Consider the following 21,613-nt stretch of genomic DNA (forward strand, 5'->3'; position numbering starts at 1 on the left):
TGTTTTAAGGACATTACATCAAAGTTGGATCAGCCTGTAGTGTGGTTTTCCACTTTAATTTTGAGTGACTCCAAACCCAGACCTCCATGGGTTAATACATTTGATTTCCATTGATAATTTTTGTGTGATTTTTGTCGTCAGCACATTTAACTATGTAAAGAAAAAAAGTATTTAATAAGAATATTTCATTCATTCAGATCTAGGATGTGTTATTTTAGTGTTCCCTTTATTATTTTGAGCAGTGTATATATGGGGATACAACCTTCCCAGCTCTGCAGATTGTGCAAAGCTGTCATAAAGGCAAAGATGGCTACTTTGAATAATCTAAAATATATTTACATTTGTTTAACACTTTTCTTGGTTACTACGTGATTCCATATGTGTTATCTCATAGTTTTAACTCAGCACACATCGTTACATTACATTTTTCCATTTTGTAAATGATGGCGGATTGATTGATTTCCAGGTTTTTTGTATACGTTTTTTCAAGATGAGTGATGAGAGGAGAATCGTCCAGACGTTTGTGTATCTCACAACCCCCATATGCCATGTCTTGAAATATGCAGACAGACTGATTAAAGGTAAATTTACATGGGAATACTTCTGACAGCCAACTTTCTCGCCTCACCCATACTTTTTTTGACTTTACAGCGTTCCCTGAAAGCATGGTGTCACAAGTGTAGAGAGGAGTAGTAGGACCAGCTGCCACCGGCCAGAAGAGAGATACATGAAATGGGAGTTAGATAAGATAATTGACGGGGCGCTGTAATCTGTACGTCATTTCATTGAGTCTCCTCAGGACTTTGAATGGTTCAGCTTCCGTCAGGGCAGGTCCTTCATGGAAAACCAGACACTGTCACCGAGGTGAAAGACTGGGGCCACACTTAGGTGACGATCGGCCTGCGCTTTCTGCCGGAGGACGACGGACTGGAGATGGGTGTGCGCTGTGTTCCATACCTCCTCAAGGCGTAGGAACCAATCGTCCATTGCCTCGATCTGACTCTGGTGCCTGGGTGCCAGGGCCGGCTGATACACTAGAACACACTGAAATGGTGTGAGGTTAGTGAAGGAGTGACGGAGGGAGTAAGGCAGAAACGCAGCCCACTCCCCCAGCCGGTTGTGACAGTAAATGTGAAGGTACAGTGGCTTGCGAATGTATTCACCCCTTGGCATTTTTCCCTTTTTTCCCCCCTTGCAACCTGGAATTAAAATAGATTTTTGATGGGTTTGTTTCATTTGATTCACACAAAATGCCTACCAATTTGAAGATGCAACACATTTTGTATTGTGAAACAAACAAAAAAATAAGACTAAAAAACTGAAAACTTGAGCATGCATAACTGTTTACTACCCCCCCCAAAGTCAATACTTTGTAGAGCCACCTATTTCAGCAATTACAGCTGCAAGTCTCTTGGGGTATGTCTCTATAAGCTTGGCACATCTAGCAAAACTGCTCCAGCTCCTTCAAGTTGGATGTGTTCCGCTGGTGTACAGCAATCTTTAAGTCATACCACAGATTCTCAATTGGATTGAGGTCTGGGCTTTGACTATCAATCAATCAATCAATCAAATTTTATTGATATAGCCCTTCGTACATCAGCTGATATCTCAAAGTGCTGTACAGAAACCCAGCCTAAAACCCCAAACAGCAAGCAATGCAGGTGTAGAAGCACGGTGGCTAGGAAAAACTCCCTAGAAAGGCCAAAACCTAGGAAGAAACCTAGAGAGGAACCAGGCTATGTGGGGTGGCCTGTCCTCTTCTGGCTGTGCCGGGTGGAGATTATAACAGAACATGGCCAAGATGTTCAAATGTTCATAAATGACCAGCATGGTCGAATAATAACAAGGCAGAACAGTTGAAACTGGAGCAGCAGCACAGTCAGGTGGACTGGGGACAGCAATGAGTCATCATGTCAGGTCGTCCTGGGGCACGGTCCTTGGGCTCAGGTCCTCTGAGAGAGAGAGAGAGAGAGAAAGAAAGAGAGAGAGAATTAGAGAGAGCATATGTGGGGTGGCCAGTCCTCTTCTGGCTGTGCCAGGTGGAGATTATAACAGAACATGGCCAAGATGTTCAAATGTTCATAAATGACCAGCATGGTCAAATAATAGTAAGGCAGAACAGTTGAAACTGGAGCAGCAGCATGGCCAGGTGGACTGGGGACAGCAAGGAGTCATCATGTCAGGTAGTCCTGGGCCATGGTCCTAGGGCTCAGGTCAGTTGAAACTGGAGCAGCAGCATGGCCAGGTGGACTGGGGACAGCGAGGAGCCATCATGTCAGGTAGTCCTGGGGCATGGTCCTAGGGCTCAGGTCCTCCGAGAGAGAGAAAGAAAGAAGGAGATAATTAGAGAACGCACACTTAGATTCACACAGGACACCGAATAGGACAGGAGAAGTACTCCAGATATAACAAACTGACCCTAGCCCCCCGACACAAACTACTGCAGCATAAATACTGGAGGCTGAGACAGGAGGGTTCAGGAGACACTGTGGCCCCATTCGAGGACACCCCCGGACAGGGCCAAACAGGAAGGATATAAACCCACCCACTTTGCCAAAGCACAGCCCCGCACACCACTAGAAGGATATCTTCAACCACCAACTTACCATCCTGAGACAAGGCTGAGTATAGCCCACAAAGATCTCCGCCCCGTAATAGGGTTAGAGGCAGAGAATCCCAGTGGAAAGAGGGGAACTGGCCAGGCAGAGACAGCAAGGGCGGTTCGTTGCTCCAGAGCCTTTCCGTTCACCTTCCCACTCCTGGGCCAGACTACACTCAATCATATGACCCACTGAAGAGATGAGTCTTCAGTAAAGACTTAAAGGTTGAGACCGAGTTTGTGTCTCTGACATGGGTAGGCAGACCATTCCATAAAAATGGAGCTCTATAGGAGAAAGCCCTGCCTCCAGCTGTTTGCTTAGAAATTCTAGGGACAATTAGGAGGCCTGCGTCTTGTGACCGTGGCGTATGTGTAGGTATGTACTGCAGGACCAAATCAGAGAGATAGGTAGGAGCAAACCCATGTAATGCTTTGTAGGTTAGCAGTAAAACCTTGAAATCAGCCCTTGCTTTGACAGGAAGCCAGTGTAGAGAGGCTAGCACTGGAGTAATATGATCAAATTTTTTGGTTCTAGTCAGGATTCTAGCAGCCGTATTTAGCACTAACTGAAGTTTATTTAGTGCTTTATCCGGGTAGCCGGAAAGTAGAGCATTGCAGTTGTCTAACCTAGAAGCATGGATTAATTTTTCTGCATAATTTTTGGACAGAAAGTTTCTGGTTTTTACAATATTACGTAGGTGGAAAAAAGCTGTCCTCGAAATGGTCTTGATATGTTCTTCAAAAGAGAGATCAGGGTCCAGAGTAACGCCGAGGTCCTTCACAGTTTTATTTGAGACGACTGTACAACCATTAAGATTAATTGTCAGATTCAACAGAAGATCTCTTTGTTTCTTGGGACCTAGAACAAGCATCTCTGTTTTGTCCGAGTTTAATAGTAGAAAGTTTGCAGCCATCCACTTTCTTATGTCTGAAACACATGCTTCTAGCGAGGGCAATTTTGGGGCTTCACCATGTTTCATTGAAATGTACAGCTGTGTGTCATCCGCATAGCAGTGAAAGTTAACATTATGTTTTCGAATAACATCCCCAAGAGGTAAAATGTATAGTGAAAACAATAGTGGTCCTAAAACAGAACCTTGAGGAACAGCGAAATTTACAGTTGATTTGTCAGAGGACAAACCATTCACAGAGACAAACTGAGATCTTTCCGACAGATAAGATCTAAACCAGGCCAGAACATGTCCGTGTAGACCAATTTGGGTTTCCAATCTCTCCAAAAGAATGTGGTGATCGATGGTATCAAAAGCAGCACTAAGGTCTAGGAGCACGAGGACAGATGCAGAGCCTCGGTCCGATGCCATTAAAATGTAATTTACCACCTTCACAAGTGCTGTCTCAGTGCTATGATGGGGTCTAAAACCAGAGTGAAGCATTTCGTATACATTGTTTGTCTTCAGGAAGGCAGTGAGTTGCTGCGCAACAGCCTTTTCTAAAAATTTTGAGAAGAATGGAAGATTCGATATAGGCCGATAGTTTTTTATATTTTCTGGGTCAAGGTTTGGCTTTATTACTGCCACTTTTAGTGAGTTTGGTACACATCCAGTGGATAGAGAGACGTTTATTATGTTCAACATAGGAGGGCCAAGCACAGGAAGCAGCTCTTTCAGTAGTTTAGTTGGAATAGGGTCCAGTATGCAGCTTGAAGGTTTAGAGGCCATGATTATTTTCATCATTGTGTCAAGAGATATAGTACTAAAACACTTGAGCGTCTCTCTTGATCTTAGGTCCTGGCAGAGTTGTGCAGACTCAGGACAACTGAGGTTTGGAGGAATACGCAGGTGTAAAGAGGAGTCTGTAATTTGCTTTCTAATAATCAGGCCTTTCCAAGACATTGAAATGTTTCCCCTTAAACCACTCAAGTATTGCTTTAGCAATATGTTTAGGGCCATTGTCCTGCTGGAAGGTGAACCTCCGTCCCAGTCTCAAGTCTTTGGAAGACTGAAACAGGTTTCCCTCTAGAATTTCCCTGTATTTAGTGCCTTCCATCATTCCTTCAATTCTGACCAGTTTCCCAGTCCCTGCCGATGGAAAAACAAATGGTGTTCTCAGGGTGATGAGGTGTTGGGTTTGCGCCAGACATAACGTTTTCCTTGATGGACAAAAAGCTCACCTTTTGTCTCATCTGACCAGAGTACCTTCCCCATATGTTTGGGGAGTCTTCCACATGCTGTCTGGAGAGCTCCTTGGTCTTCATGGTGCAACTTGCTTGGTGGTGCCCCTAGCTTAGGGGTGTTGCAGACTCTGTGGCCTTTCAGAAAAGCTGTTTATATACTGAGATCATGTGATAGATAATATGACACTTAGATTGCATTGTATTTCAAGGCCTTACCTTCCAACTCACTGCCTCTTTGCTTGACATCATGGGAAAATCAAAAGAAATCAGCCAAGACCTCAGAAAAACAATTGTAGACCTCCACAAGTCTGGTTCATCCTTGGGAGCCATTTCCAAACACCTGAAGGTACCACGTTCATCTGTACAAACAATAGTACGCAAGTATAAACACAATGGGACCACACAGCCGTCGTACCGCTCAGGAAGGAGACTCCTAGAGATTAATTTACTTTGGTGCGAAAAGTGCAAATCAATCCCAGAACAACAGCAATGGACCTTGTGAAGATGCTGGAGGAAACAGATACAAAAGTATCTATACCCACAGTAAAACAAGTCCTATATCGACATAGCCTGAAAGGCCGCTCAGCAAGGAAGAAGCCACTGCTCCAAAACCGCCATAAAAAAGCCAGACTACGGTTTGCAACTGCACATGGGGACAAAGATCGTACTTTTTGGAGAAATGTCCTCTGGTCTCATGAAACAAAATTAGAACTGTTTGGCCATAATGACCATCGTTATGTTAGGAGGAAAAAGGGGGAGGCTTGCAAGCCGAAGAACACCATCCCAACCGTGAAGCACGGGGTGGCAGCATCATCTTGTGGGGGTGCTTTGCTGCAGGAGGGACTGGTGCACTTCACAAAATAGATAGCATCATGAGGTATGAAAATTATGTGGATATATTGAAGCAACATCTCAAGACATCAGTCAGGAAGTTAAAGCTTGGTCGTAAATGGGTCTTCCAAATGGACAATGACCCCAAGCATATTTTCAAAGTTGTGGCAAAATGGCTTAAGGACAACAAAGTCAAGGTATTTGAGTGGCCATCACAAAGCCCTGACCTCAATCCTATAGAACATTTGTAGGCAGAACTGAAAAAGTGTGTGCGAGCAAGAAGGCCTTACAATCCTGACTCAGTTACACCAGCTCTGCCAGGAGGAATGGGCCAAAATTCACCCAACTTATTGTGGGAAGCTTGTGGAAGGCGAAATGTTTGACAATTTAAAGGCAATGCTACCAAATACTAATTGAGTGTATGTAAACTTCTGACACATTGGGAATGTGATGAAAGAAATGAAAGCTGAAATAAATCATTCTCTCTACTATTGTTGCATTTATGCACTGAAGGTAGGTGAGGAGTCAAACGCAGGAGAGCAGAGATGTCAGTGAAGCGTATAGTTTAATCAGGGCATGTCCAAAAACATGGTACAGTACAATACCCCAAAACAACGCCCATGGCAAAGTGTACAAAGTGTACTAACTGTACTCCCGTAAGGTGCAAAAACACAATGCACCTTACTATAATAACACACAAGAAATACACTGAGGAAAGCCTCCACAAGCAACAAGAAAAATAATCCCGCACAAACCTAAGCGGGGAAACAGGGGTGAATATACACACAGAATTGAAAGCAAATGAGCACCAGGTGTGAATGAACCAAAGACAAAACAAACGGAAAAGGAAACATGGATCGGTGATGGGTAGTAGGCCGGCGAACCGAAGTCGTGACAGCTATTATTCTGACATTTCACATTCTCAAAATAAAGTGGTGATCCTAACTGACCTAAGACAGGGAATTGTTTACGAGGATTAAATGTCAGGAATTGTGAAAAACTGAGTTGAATTGTATTTGGCTAAGGTGAATGTAAACTTCCGACTTCAACTGAGGAGTGAAGGGCGTTTACCAGCAGCAGGTTCGGCAGCTGTGGCGATACAGGCCTTCTAGCTGACAACTGACAACTGAGATTGTCAGTTGGATATGCTCTCTTCAAGGTTTTGTATATCTTACCAATCATATGAACATCCTTTTCTGACTCAAATATGATACCCTAAAGGTTGCTCTGATGTCCAAAAGATTTCAAATGGAAATGTTGTGATAGGTCACTTTTAAGTTGCTTGTATTTGAAAATATCTACATTGGTCAGTCCAAAATTGATTTTTAATAATGGTTTTTAATCATTATTGTATTTTATTGTTATTATTAATGTAGCCTATTTATGAATCTAAACCAGTTCTTTAAATATGCAAAATGTGTTTTGTTTCATTCTATTGAGACATTTTTGTTGGCTGAATTAAGTTTGGTCAGTCTTTTTAATTGTGGGCTCCATATTTAGTTTAAGATAGGGTTATTCCCGCAGTCTCAGTTAAGGGTTGATTATTCTGTCAACTTGATGTAATGGGATCGGGAGACAGGCGCATGAATGCATAACAGGGTTTTTTAAAAACCCTAATTACAGCGTGCCATCTAAAAGCACGGGGACGACGACCAAACAAACACGCATACAAAACACAAGGTTGAAACCCAAACAGAAGAGCGAGGAGTACCTCAAAAAAATACATGGGCCGCACAATGATACCACACGGAACGAAACCTGTAATCATCTGCACATTATAAGTGGCATGAAAGCCAAAACAACACAGCACAGGTACTCACACGACCAACGGACATTGGAACAATAATCGACAGGACAATGGTGAACAAAGAGCACACTTATACAATTACTAATCAATGGGAATAGAGACCAGGTGTGCGTAATGACACAGTTCCGGAGGGATCCGTTACAATAGGTTATAAGTAGGCTTTTAGTAAAATAAATATCATTAGCCCATTGCTAATATCATTAGTCATTTGTTGGGTATGGTGCTCCAGCACCCCTACTTCCCATGGCTATGGACGATGCTGTGTGATAGAATATACAAACAGCTTCCACTTTGTTGCAAATGTTGCTGTATGTTATTGATAAACACTGGAATGATATTCCAATGACTTTAGGAACACACTTCAAATCATCCATTTCCTGTAGGATTGGATGTAAACTACCTATAGTAGCCACTTTTCTCTTTTAGGTTTATCAGATCCTTATATTCCATTTACTTTAGGAATAAAAAAAATAGCAGACTACAATTGATCCAGTTTCACTTCTTCAATTCCATTTCTTTGGAATCACAACTCCTACTGCCAGTTACATAAAATGTCCCCGAACAAACTGTCCTTAAACTCCAAGGTTGTTTTACTGAGGGGAATATCCATATGACTAATGTGCTCAATAAAAATGTCCAGCAGTCTTCATCTCCAAATGAATGACTTGATAACGCACATAATATGGACTGAATTTATGTCCGAAGAGGGAACACTAAAATAACACATCCTAGATCTGAATGAATTAAATATTCTTATTAAATACTTTTTTCTTTACATAGTTGAATGCGCTGACAACAAAATCACACAAAAATGATCAATGGAAATCAAATTGATCAACCCATGGAGGTCTGGATTTGGAGTCACACTCAAAATTATAGTGGAAAACCACACTACAGGCTGATCCAACTTTGATGTAATGTCCTTAAAACAAGTCAAAATGAGGCTCAGTAGTGTGTGTGGCCTCCACGTGCCTGTATGACCTCCCTACAACGCCTGGGCATGCTCCTGATGAGGTGGCGGATGGTCTCCTGAGGGATCTCCTCCCAGACCTGGACTAAAGCATCCACCAACTCCTGGACAGTCTGTGGTGCAACGTGGCGCTAGTGGATGGAGCGAGACATGATGTCCCAAATGTGCTCAATTGGATTCAGGTCTGGGGAACAGGCGGGCCAGTCCATAGCATCAATGCCTTCCTCTTGCAGGAACTGCTGACACACTCCAGCCACATGAGGTCTAGCATTGTCTTGCATTAGGAGGAACCCAGGGCCAACCGCACCAGCGGTTGGCCCTGGGGGCCGCACAAGGGGTCTGAGGATCTCATCTCGGTACCTAATGGCAGTCAGGCTACCTCTGGCGAGCACATGGAGGGCTGTGCGGCCCCCCAAAGAAATGCCACCCCACACCATGACCCACCGCCAAACCGGTCATGCTGGAGGATGTTGCAGGCAGCAGAACGTTCTCCACAGCGTCTCCAGACTCTGTCACGTCTGTCACGTGCTCAGTGTGAACCTGCTTTCATCTGTGAAGAGCACAGGAGCCCTGCTGCTGGGTTGTTGCCCTCCTACGGCCTCCTCCACGTCTCCTGATGTACTGGCCTGTCTCCTGGTAGAGCCTCCATGCTCTGGACACTACGTTGACAGACACAGCAAACCTTCTCGCCACAGCTCACATTGATGTGCCATCCTGGATGAGCTGCACTACCTGAGCCACTTGTGTGGGTTGTAGACTCCGTCTCATGCTACCACTAGAGTGAAAGCACCGCCAGCATTCAAAAGTGACCAAAACATCAGCCAGGAAGCATAGGAACTGAGAAGTGGTCTGTGGTTATCACCTGCAGAACCACTCCTTTATTGGGGGTGTCTTGCTAATTGCCTATAATTTCCACCTGTTGTCTATTCCATTTGCACAACAGCATGTGAAATTGATTGTCAATCTGTGTTGCTTCCTAAGTGGACAGTTTGATTTCACAGAAGTGTGATTGACTTGGAGTTACATTGTGTTGTTTAAGTGTTCCCTTTATTTTTTGAGCAGTGTACTTTATTATCCCAGAGGGAAAATCTGTCTTGGCGAATTAGTCAAACACTGAGTGTACAAAACATTAGGAACACTGTTTGCCCTCAGAACAGCCTCAATTCTTTGGGGCATGTTTGGCTAGGCATCCTCCTTCCCCTTTCTACAAGGTGTCGAAAACATTCCACAGGGATGTTCCAATGTTTCCCACAGTTGTGTCAAGTTGACTGGATGTCCTTTGGGTGGTGGACCATTCTTGATTCACACAGGAAATGGTTGTGTACATTTTTTTTGCAGTTCTTGGCACACTAACCGGTACGCCTAGCACCTACTACCATACCCCATTCAAAGGCACTTAAATATTTTGTCTTGCCCATTCACCCTCTGAATGGCACACATACAGTACACAATCCATGTCTCAATTGTCTCAAGGCTTAAAAATCCTTATTCAAGCTGTCTCCTCCCCATTCATCGACACTGATTGAAGTGGATTTAACAGGTGACATCAATAAGGTATCATAGTTTTCACCTAGATTCACCTGGTCATTCTATGTCATGGAACACTCAGTGTATCTAATCATTAAGTCATCATGAAGTGCTTTGAGAGACCTTACTGGCCACCCTAGACCCACTTCAGTTTGCATACCGCCCCAACAGGTCCACAGACGACGCAATCACCATCACACTGCATACTGCCCTATCCCATCTGGACAAAAGGAATACGTATGTAAGAATGCTGTTCATTGACTACAGCTCAGCATTCAACACCATAGTACCCTCCAAGCTCATCATCAAGCTGGAGGCTTTAGGTCTCAACCTCGCCCTGTGCATTTGGGTCCTGGACTTTCTGACGGGCCACCCCCAGGTGGTGAAGGTAGGAAACACTACCAACAATGACGAGACCGCCTACAGGGAGGAAGTGAGGGCAGTCGGAGTGTGGTGTCAAGAAAACAACCAATCACTCAACGTCAACAAAACAAAGGAGATGATTGTGGACTTCAGGAGACAGCAGAGGGAGCACCCCCCTATCCACATTGAAGGGACGGCAGTGGAGAAGGTGGAAAGTTTTAAGTTCCTTGGCATACACATCACAAACAAACTGAAATGGTGCACCCACACAGACAGCGTGGTGAAGAAGGTGCAGCAGCGCCTCTGGAGGCTGAAGAAATTTGGCTTGTCACCAAAAACCCTGACAAACCTTTACAGATGCACAATCTACAGCATCCTGTCAGGCTGTGTCACAGCCTGGTACGGCAACTGCACCGGCCTCAACCGTGATGCTCTACAGAGGGTGGTGCAGTCTGCACAACGCGTCACCGGGGGCAAACTACCTGCCCTCCATGACATCTACAGCACCCGATGTCACAGGAAGGCCAAAAAGATCATCAAGGTCATCAACCACCCAGCCACGGCCTGTTCACACCGTTACCATCCAGAAGGTGAGGTCAGTACAGGTGCATCAAAGCTGGGACTGAGAGATTGAAAAACAGCTTCTATCTCAAGGCCATCAGACTGCTAAACAGTAATCAATAACTCAGAGAAGCTGCTGCCTACATTGAGACCCAATCACTGGCCACTTTAATAAATGGCACATTAGTCACTTTATAAAATGCATTCTAAATAATGCCACTTTAATAATGTTTACATATCTTACATTACTCATATCACATGTATATACTGTATTTTATACCATCTATTGCATCTTGCCTATGCCGCTCGGCCATCGCTCATCCATATACTTACATGTACATATTCTCATTCACCCCTTTAGATTTGTGTGTATTAGGTAGTTGTTGGGGAATTGTTCGATTTCTTGTTAGACATTACTGCACTGTCGCATTTTGCTACACTCGCAGCATTAACATCTGCTAACCATGTGTATGTGTCAAATAACATTTGATTTGACTTGATTTAACAGAGATCAGGATGATGATTCCTTCATGGTCTGTGCTAAGTTTACACTGTACCTCTTTAGTTCTACTTCTTACTAACAATGGCTTCTACGCCACAAGACACACAATGGGAAAGTTGAATTCATTGATTCATTTCTTTAGCAAAAGAATGAGGCATCATCTCACAATGTGAAATGTTAAACCTGTGACCTACTTGTTGCGTGTCTGTACTGTACTGACATGTATGTACTGACATGCACATACACAGACTACATGTTAATGTTTTTAAATGTATGAAAATGGTCATGTATTTTGTCTGTAATGTATTTTTAATGGGGATCCTGATAAATCAAAATCAAATCAAACATACTCTGCTTATCTGCAACACTGTTTGAGAGTTATTCACCCCATCTGAAAATGTTTCTAGTTGTCCTGTACCTTTATGACGTATATACCTACTGTGTAGGATTCACAATGGCATTTCTAGAGCAATATGTGTGATCCAAACCAGGCAAATCGATCAGTGACTTTACGGTATGTAAACGTTGAGACACTCATCAATCCTCAACTCTAATCACTATTATAAAACACAATAAAAGTGCACTCTTTGATCAATTGAGGTGTTGCCACACATGGGTATACTGGAAATACCCCATAACCTTCACCAACTTTATCAATCATGGTTACTGTTGTATCACCCAGAACAGTTTGTCAAAGATCTCTACTTAATCATTCATCTCTTATCAGGGCTTTATCTGTGACCAATATATCAAAACCACGTTAGTCATCCTATAATTCTTATCAATATCTCAGTTACAGGACGTTCAAATTTCCAAATACTGTACTGCTCATATTGCTTCATTTCTTGCTGGCGGAAATACTTTGTGCTAAGAAGTACATTTATTTTACATATAAAATACAACAAAGTAAACATTCCTATAAAATCCCTATGTACACATATAAAACGCAACATTGTCAAGCTATTTAAAAGAAACAATAATACTTCTGATTCAATTTTAGAAAATAAATACATGATATGAATGACATTTTCTGATATTTCTTTCAAAATCTTCAAAATTGCCATCGAGTATCTGTTTAACAGTACAAAAGAAATCAAATATATTTTATGTACAATTATTAGCTCAATAAGTGGTATCCTGTATACGTATGGTTACTGTATGGTGTCTGTTTTAGGACAGTATCATGGGTCCTTACGTCTATTATCACCAGAAAGCACAGCGATCACAGGAAATGCATGTCATCCCAGGAAATGAAAGTACCGTACACACCACTACACTCTTAGAAAATGGTTCCAAAAGGGTTCTTCAGTTGTCCCAATAGGATAACCCTTTTTGGTTCCAAATATAACCCTTTTTGGTTCCAGGTAGAACTCTTTTGGGTTCCATGTAGAACCATCTGTGGAAAGGGACAGTCGAAGAACCCTTAAAATACTGACATCTAAGAGTGTAGTTCTGGAACTAGAACTTGGTTTCTGGCTCTGAACCCTGGGGAGAGCAAAGAGATACTACTTTTAGTTTAGATTTTATTTTGTCAGCTCATCTTACTGTACTTTGTACCTAGAGTTTAATGAATTATCTGTACCTACACATGAGTTGCAACATTACAAGAGTTATTTTTATTAATTAACATTTTAATTGCTGATGACTATTCATTACAAATTTAGAAAAGACAATGACAAATAGATTTGATGGGTCTCAGTTACTTACATGCACAAATTTGTCCCTGCTACGCAAACTTGACACACCATTGCATTGGTTGCCATGGATAGTGGCTGTTGTTATAACCTGTAAGACAACATGATACACAAGAATGAGACAAGTTCCTGTGAATTAAACGTTGTAGGCCAAGATAAGGTTTGGCACCTCTTATCTAGTCTGTAAGGGTGGAAACATCAATAGATATTGTATTTTTCTATAGGTAAATGTTATACCTTTTCGCAGATTTTTGTGTTTTCAGAGTTTACTGGATGTTTCTCCAGGATATGCAGCATGGCATCGTGGAGGGTCAGGAAAAACATGGACGACTTCACCTCGTCATCAAAGAACTTACAGCTGTGCAGTTTCTCCAGGATGTACTCTTTGGACACAAGGGACAGATATCGTTAGATCAATCACCTTACCTCTATTGGTTTCAGAGTGATTGAATTCAGCGTTAAAGAGAAAATGGGAGAAGGAATGGATGGGACAGATGGCTCGTCTTAAATCCGACTTACCGTCACATGCCACAATGTAGACCTCAACTTCAACCCGAATGAGCTCTTTGAGTGCCTATAGAACACAGCAAAATATCAGTACCCGGCAAGTAGAAATACTCTGGTAAATATACAATCATCCCCACATTCCCCAGGGTTGTAACGGAAGAGTTTTGTTTCACCGCTTTGAGTCCCTTGAGGGCAGAGATGTCGAGGAAGGAGACGGCTGAGAAGTCCAGGATCAGGCTGTGGACGTCTACTCTGGGGACATGGATGTTGGCAGGAAGCTCAGAGTTCCAGTTCACCTGGACAGGAAGGTCCTTGAAGTCAGTGGGCTGGTCCAGTTCCTCCATGTTGCTCTCATCCTCAGACTCCTCAATGGGACCAGAGCTGGTGAGCAGTAGGCCTTTCTGCACCGGGAGAACCACAACATTACTACAACCTCTTATTGTGAAAACCTGACTACATGTAGAAGGTGATCTTTGGAGTTCCACCCACCATTATGGGATGATGATTCATTTGTTTTTCATATACATGCAACCACAAGACCATTCTGATAAGGCATGTACGGGGACGACTGCCTATAGGTCCTGCAGCATGTGCTTGATGTCTGTTGATTTTGGATTGCTAGAAGTATGTTGTTGCCAGGTTTGAAACTAATGTTTTGGGCTAGATGGATTTATGACATGCTATGGCCATTTAAATGAAACTTTATGACACAGGGGGCTCTTGTAAAGTGTTAACGGGGTAACTTTGTGAGTGGAAGTTATATTTTTATGGGTTTCTAAGGGCAACAGGTAAGTGCACCACTACTCACAGATGTCATCTGCAGCTCTCCTTTCTTTAGAAGTTTCCTGATCGTCCTTAGGGCTTTGTTTCTCTTTCTCAACACCCTCAATGGGTTAAAGCCCACCTGAAAACATATCAAAGTCAAGTTGAACCCTAATTGGCAATTGCACACATGAAAGTGGGAGTAACTGTTACACATGGGCTTTATTGTGAATGGGGCATATTGTTTACCAGTGCCTTGGCCATCATACAGATCAAGGCTAAACTTTGTCTTATCTGCATGCGTTTAGTGTTTAGTAAGGTTCAAGTTAAACTATAGTAACACCGATTTGTATGGGAACTATTGCTATGCAACCTGGTATACTATATTACCTCATACACTGAGATGGTATTGACCTTCATGAGTTTATTTGATCATTCTTTATGACCTTTTTCCATTGGAACAAATCCAATGAGAAAATAAGATGTCTTAATAAGTACACCCATAAATTAATTACCTTGTTGGCCCATGTCATGGAATTGTAAGGCCTACGTGTAAATGTGTTTGGTAGAATTCTTCATTTTACACGTCTAATTGTGTATAATTGCTTACTTACAGCTTCCACCAGCTTGCCTCTGAAAAAATCTATATTGGCAAAGAAGATGGGTGACGGTATCCTGAAGATCTTCACACCCTCTGGCTCATAGATCTGGAAAGAGATATATAAACAATAGAACAAGGACCATGTGTAGACACACCGTCTGGCTCATAGATCTGGAAAGAGATATATAAACAATAGAACAAAGACCATGTGTAGACACACCCTCTGGCTCATAGATCTGGAAAGAGATATATAAACAATAGAACAAGGACCATGTGTAGACACACCCTCTGGCTCATAGATCTGGAAAGAGATATAGAAACAATAGAACAAAGACCATGTGTAGACACACCCTCTGGCTCATAGATCTGGAAAGAGATATATAAACAATAGAACAAAGACCATGTGTAGACACCCTCTGGCTCATAGATCTGGAAAGAGATATATAAACAATAGAACAAGGACCATGTGTAGACACACCCTCTGGCTCATAGATCTGGAAAGAGATATATAAACTATAGAACAAGGACCATGTGTAGACACACTGTCTTCACAGTCTTGTAAGACAAAAAGATATTGGTGAGTGTCTTTAGTCCACATTACAGTTTACTCACACTCATGTAATCCTTGCGGTCTTTGTAGATATCTGTTCCTGTGATATTGGCCAGGACACTGCAACGTGGGCTGGGAAAAAATGCAGGCAGAAATGTCACTATGACATTGTGTTCCAGGGTTGGGGTTAATTCTGAATTGAGTTGTGAATTGGTCTTTAATTCCAAATCAATTATTGAATTTGAACTGAATGTAAACTGGCTCCATCCCACAGGAAGCAGAATTTGAATAGAATTTGAATTAAAGGAAGTAGAATTGAATTCCTTACATCATTACGCACATGTTTATTTTGACATCATGTATGGTTACTATGTTTAACAATTTATTGAAACATTTCATTTTTAAAACGCATCCTCCTAAAAAGAGTGTTAAATAATTAACAGTGGCCTGCAAATATTCTAAGATCATTTTGTTCATAATTACATGTTACATGTTATTAAATATTTGGAAAAATTAATTTCCCACAATGCATTAAATATGAATACTAAGATCTGAGTTATAATCACATTTTTAATGACGGTAATCTGTATTCTTTAGTAAGAGGTGGCAGATGTTTTGGGCAAAATATTTATCAAAGGAATGAGACTCATCTGTTTCTTGTCTCAGTTGAATTTATTTTAAGTGCTTTGAATTCAATTATACTTCCTTTCATTACAATTAAATTCCAATTATGCTTCCTGTGGGGTGTGACCAATTTACATTTGAATCTCAATTCTTGGATTGAATTTAATCAAATTCTGAAATGTCGAATTAACCCCAACCCTGGTGTGTCCACCTTCTAATAACATTGAAAACTGACAAAGAATAAACAAAGACACAAGTTCAACTTTTTTGTTAGGAATTTGGAGATTTGTGCCCATACTCACAACTGAGCCCTGAAGACAACGGTGAGCAGCTCGATCCCTAGACCTACAGCCAGCCCCAGATCCAGCCCCAACAGGATGGAAGCCAGGCAGGTCACCACCCACACCACCTGGATAAAGACATGGAGGGGAGGCAAGACAGGAGGATGCAGGATGGAAAGGATTGGAGGAAATATGAGTTCATTATCACAGTTGGTAAAGACATCATTGCTTGTTTCCATTTTAAGTGCAGTTCAGTGAGAGTGTCTCAGAAGACTCACACAGTCGGGCCGGTCTCTCCTCCACAGGTAAGGGACTTCTCTGATCTGCATCAACATCCCCTTCAGGTTGACTATGACCACCGCCCCCAGCACCGACTGTCAACACAGAGGGAAAAGGTCAGGCAATGACATCTTTGATGATCAGTCACAAGAGTTGCACAAGACTTCCATCTAAATTCCAGTGCTCTTATCAACTTCATGCAGAGTGATTCATTCCGTAATGTCCTAATCTTAGATGTTAAGTCCCCTATATGGGGGACTTTGAGAGGTTCTGGACTGGTTCTTTGTATGTCTATTTAGGCGGAAATCAAAATGTTTCCCTATCATTCAACTCCTAAAGTCAATTATATTGTAAATACTGAGTGAGTTTTACCTTTGGGAGTGGCTCCAATAAGAACCCGATAGCCAAGGTGACGACCATCACGATGAGCGCTGACAGTAGCCCAGCAATCTGAAATGAAGTAACACTATTTTACTCACATTTGGCTATTCACAAAACAACTACAGATAAGCACTTTTTAAGCAGTGCTTCTACACCTGCATTGCTTGCTGTTTGGGGTTTTAGGCTGGGTTTCTGTACAGCACTTTGAGATATCACCTGATGTACGAAGGGCTATATAAATAAATTTGATTTGATTTGATTTGTTTCCCTTTGATATATTTCATAAATTATAATTATTTATTAACTTGGTACATTGTAACTCTGAGTCAATTCTTTCATTCCTCGCTATGTACTGTATGTAGGTCACGAGTCACAACAGACTACATCACATTCTCTCTCCCATTTGTGCAATTCTATCTGGTTTGGACTATGATAAGTTATCAGTCATTATTACACCAAAGATAGAGAGACCCAAACAGGTCAATATTTCATAACGTTTACAGCTACATCTCTTGGATAAAGAACTTGTACAGGAAGGAACTCTAAGTATGGTTGTGTGTCTGTATTCCCAGATAGCCTCTTGGTTTAGTAGTTTACCTGGGTTTTACCACCTGTACTCTCCTGTACCGCACTCCTGGAGAGAGCTGTGCTTGCTGCAAACGACTTAAAGGCTGCTCCAATGATGTTACTGGCCCCAAAAGCTATCAGCTCCTAGAGAGCAAAACAAGGACAAATATATGTTTTGGAACTGTTGATATTAGTTCAAGTCTTATGTTGATAATTTGTATTAGGCTGACAACCCTCATTCACAAGCAACAATAAACACATTTTTCCGTACTGCCTCGGCTTCCAACCCCTCCTCCTAATGTTCTGGTTTTGGGACTCACCTGATTTCCGTCTATGATGTAATCGTGTTTGACTGAGTAGACCTTGGCGACAGAGAAGGCTACAGCAAAGCCCACTATGGCCATAGGGAACGCCTCAACAGCAGTCTGCCCGAAGATCTGCATGTTCGGGCCCATAGGGGACTCATACCTAACAGATTGAGAGGGAGAGATATTGTTAGATTCTTTTCCCATCTATTCTCAGCCATTTTAACATGCAGCAAACATCTTTGTATATGTGCTTACCCCACTGGAATACGGCCGACAACATCAACTTTATAAATCACCCGGAAGTTGAATGCATAGGAAACGCCACAAGCGATGACAGTCTGCCAAAGTCATTACCAAAATCAATTTATCAGTTATTAGCAGGACAAATGCAATCTGGTGATAAAACAGTATATCTGGTTACCTTGCCAACTTTTACACAAAGCTGTGACACACTGCAGGCTTTTAGTACATCAAAATAAGTTCATGTATTTTCCTACAATTCACCTGATTGTCCTCATCTGCCGTACTGTGAGTCAGTGTGAGAATAAAACATCAATACTGTACGTTTCACAAAAGCTGGCTCCTTGCTACAATGGCATTGTACTTTGGATCAATACACTCTTAGAAAAAAGGGTTCCAAAAGGGTTCTTTGGCTGTCCCCATAGGAGAACCCTTTTTGGTTCTGGGTAGAACTCTTTTTGGTTCCAGGTAGAACACTTTTGGGTTTCATGTAGAACCATCTATGTAAAAGGTTATACATGGAAACCTGTAACCAAAAAGGGTTCTTCAAAGGGTTATCCTATAGGGACAGCCGAAGGACCCTTTTAGGCTCTAGATCGCACATTGTTTTCCACCAAGAGTGTACCAAGATAGGAACAAGGGAGTGACTGTTCAGGATAAGAATAACAATGCTTTCCGATGCTTATCTGTGATGATATGATCTGTACTTTGTGCAAGTACATACTCATATTCAAATTTATATTAAATAGTGAGACACATCTACATAAACAGTGCCCTGTATGACGATGCCTTTTTCTTTTCTCTTAGAAAAAATGGTTCTTCGGCTGTCCCCGTAGGATAACCCTTTGTAGAACCCTTTTGGGTTCCAGGTAGAACCCTTTTCTTTTCAGATAAAACCCATTGGGTTCTTTTTTCTAAGAGTTTAAATTCAGTGGTTCCCCGTATGAGGCTGGTTCTCGCCACAATGTTTCCCAATTCTTATCTGTGTATTATCTGTGTATATATAGAGCTGAAGCCCAGGTTGTGATGACATAGTGCCACTCACCATGATAACCTCTATGGGGATGGGAACAGGCAGCTTGGCTTTGTATCTATCGTTGATCTCCTTCACTATGAACACCACCACCATGATCAGTATGGACGTCACCAGGTCACACACGTTGGTCTTCTCGATCTGGACAAAGATCTTCTCCAGGGTCTGAGGAAGACGTCAGTTAATATTAATGACAGTAATGAAGAACCAGTTACAGGGTGTGAGAGTTCAGTCAGAGGTCTCTACACCAAGCCATGACTCATAAATTATAGCTTTTTCTGAAATCTTGGGGGCACTTGAGGAATACATGTGCTTAACTGTGTAAGATAAGATGAGACAATGAGACACTTGTTTATCTTATCAACACAGTGTTATTCCTCAGAGCTGTAGAAACAGATCAGATATGAGGGAGTTAATGAATATATCTCTGTCGTAGCTAAGTCATTGCATATTTGGATATCAGTAGATAAAAATCATACTTTTGCATTGAAAGACATGTGACCTCATCCTGTCTCTCTTCCTGGACTCACATAAACGATGGACAGGGGTCCACTGAGTCCCGGCACCACCAGGCCCAACACAAACTTCAGCTGGGACACCAGGATGTGGATGGCAGCCGCGGTGGTGAACCCAGACACCAGCGTGTCTGACAGGTACATGACGATGAAGCCTACCTGCAGCAGACCCATGGCCAGCTGGGAGAGAAGCAGAGGACTCATGTTAGAATATGGGAGATCACGTCCATAGAGAGGGAGTCGTTGTTCATTTTAGAATCAGATTATAGAGAGATATGAGTAATGTACAGTACATGAGTGATAATGCTGCGGTAATGATGGTGGTTTACCTGCATTATCCCCATGAGGAAGGTGACAGAGGCGGCCACCATTACTCTCTGCTCGTCGCTGGTCAGCCCCTCAAACCCAGTGATGTTGACTGGGGGGCCTTCGTCAGGCACAAGCCTCGTCACCACTGCACCCACCATGAGGCTCAGAACAGGGAACGCTCCTGGAGTGAGTGGGGTGAGGAGAAAGAGAGAGGGAGCGCAGATGATGATGCAAGGGATGGAAAGTGGAGAGGTGGGCAGAGAGAGGGCGGTAAAGTAGAGTAAAAAGGTGTGATGGCTTGTAATGGTCAGAGCAAAACACTGTACACGCACACACACACACATGCACAGTACTTACCTACTGAGATATGTCTGGAAGTGCCAAGGAAGAAGTAGATGATCACTGGGAAGAAGGCAGTGAAGAGTCCGTACCATGGAGGGAGGGAGGCCAGCAGGGAGTATGCCAGACCTGTCAATCAAACAAAAACAATGAACAACAGTTTAGAGTGCATGTTAAATAACTCCACCATAAGTCACAGGAGACTACGACAGCATTCAAGAGTCATCGTGATTCAGGTGTTTTAAGTATCTATTGTCTTTTCTGTGTGTCAATGCTAGTGCTGTGACAATAATGACTGCTAATAAAGATAGGTTACCATCTCTTATTTCATTAAACAACTATTAATAGGTGTCTAGGACCAGATAATATATTTCAGGTGATACCACTATTGGACCTGATTACCATTCCGTAAAACCATAGTTCATCAATATTGTTACTTTATTTTCTTTCAATGATCAATGTTGATGTTTTTGGGACGTTAATGAGGTCTACAGTTCTTTATCAAATGATTTCTCAAAAAGTGCTCTAGGAACTGCTTTGATAGATCTGAAGATGCACACTGGTTGATTGAGGTGGGTTAGAGTGGGTATTAGCTTCACCTTGTAGAACAGCTACCAGTCCAGTGCTGACCCCAGATACAATATCACTCAGCAACCATTCCTTCAGCTGGTAGATTCTCATCCAACCAATGAAAGGCAGCAGTGAGAGTGCTGCGTTCTTAGCGCGCTTGAGGTCACAACTACAGTTAACATACACACCATTTTTAGTTAGTCTCCACAGACATGATTTACTAATAGTGTATAACATCTAAGCATCTTTATGCACAACGTTTAGACATACAGTATATAGGATGAAAGGGCTGATCTTTAAACTAGATGTATGCTTTTGAAGGAAAAGTTACCATATCTTTAAGCAAACTAAAGCCAAATCAGGGCATCTCAGGTAAAATGTCATGTGGGCCCACTAGTCCACACCAAAGAAAGACTAAACTATTAAAGTGAATTGAGTGGTAATAACTAGATGAAGGGCTAGATTCAATCCGTTCTGTCTTAACTGGAAATAACCTAAGACTGCATAACAGTTTCATAGTTTTTATTTCAGCATGTCTGAGGTGTAACTGCTTTAGAGCTGTCAAATCAGCAAACGACTTCGGTCAGTTTACCTGTCACAGACATTGCCATTGGATGTGCTGAGTCGTATTAATTATAATCCCAAGCAGCCTTGTTCCTGGAATGGGTGTTGTAATAATCTACACCTCCAATAGGCTGATCTAAATCAGAAGGATTTCTTTGAATGATATTATTTCTTTTAGCCTATACTTTACAGTTC

At 42.1% G+C, this 21,613-nt stretch overlaps 1 protein-coding gene across 1 annotated transcript in view; it reads right to left on the reverse strand.

The window, feature by feature from the left end:
- Nucleotides 1-10,983: 10,983 nt before the first annotated feature.
- LOC118365970 (uncharacterized) overlaps nt 10,984-21,613 on the reverse strand; it is a 33,117-nt gene continuing 22,487 nt past the window's right edge. Inside the window, exons 23-41 of the mRNA XM_035748260.2 lie at nt 20,884-21,023; nt 20,303-20,413; nt 19,966-20,126; nt 19,652-19,816; nt 19,134-19,286; nt 18,104-18,186; nt 17,861-18,008; nt 17,571-17,684; nt 16,965-17,042; nt 16,592-16,687; nt 16,335-16,441; nt 15,471-15,540; nt 14,872-14,964; nt 14,304-14,399; nt 13,669-13,896; nt 13,508-13,562; nt 13,226-13,371; nt 13,002-13,079; nt 10,984-12,779 (exon numbers count right to left, since the gene is read on the reverse strand). Coding sequence (XP_035604153.1) covers nt 12,753-12,779; nt 13,002-13,079; nt 13,226-13,371; nt 13,508-13,562; nt 13,669-13,896; nt 14,304-14,399; nt 14,872-14,964; nt 15,471-15,540; nt 16,335-16,441; nt 16,592-16,687; nt 16,965-17,042; nt 17,571-17,684; nt 17,861-18,008; nt 18,104-18,186; nt 19,134-19,286; nt 19,652-19,816; nt 19,966-20,126; nt 20,303-20,413; nt 20,884-21,023 — 2,149 coding nt within the window. The 3' untranslated portion in view covers nt 10,984-12,752. The remainder of the gene's footprint in view (nt 12,780-13,001; nt 13,080-13,225; nt 13,372-13,507; nt 13,563-13,668; nt 13,897-14,303; nt 14,400-14,871; nt 14,965-15,470; nt 15,541-16,334; nt 16,442-16,591; nt 16,688-16,964; nt 17,043-17,570; nt 17,685-17,860; nt 18,009-18,103; nt 18,187-19,133; nt 19,287-19,651; nt 19,817-19,965; nt 20,127-20,302; nt 20,414-20,883; nt 21,024-21,613) is intronic.

Source organism: Oncorhynchus keta, chromosome 33 (assembly GCF_023373465.1).
Source record: "Oncorhynchus keta strain PuntledgeMale-10-30-2019 chromosome 33, Oket_V2, whole genome shotgun sequence".
Lineage (NCBI taxonomy): Eukaryota > Metazoa > Chordata > Actinopteri > Salmoniformes > Salmonidae > Oncorhynchus > Oncorhynchus keta.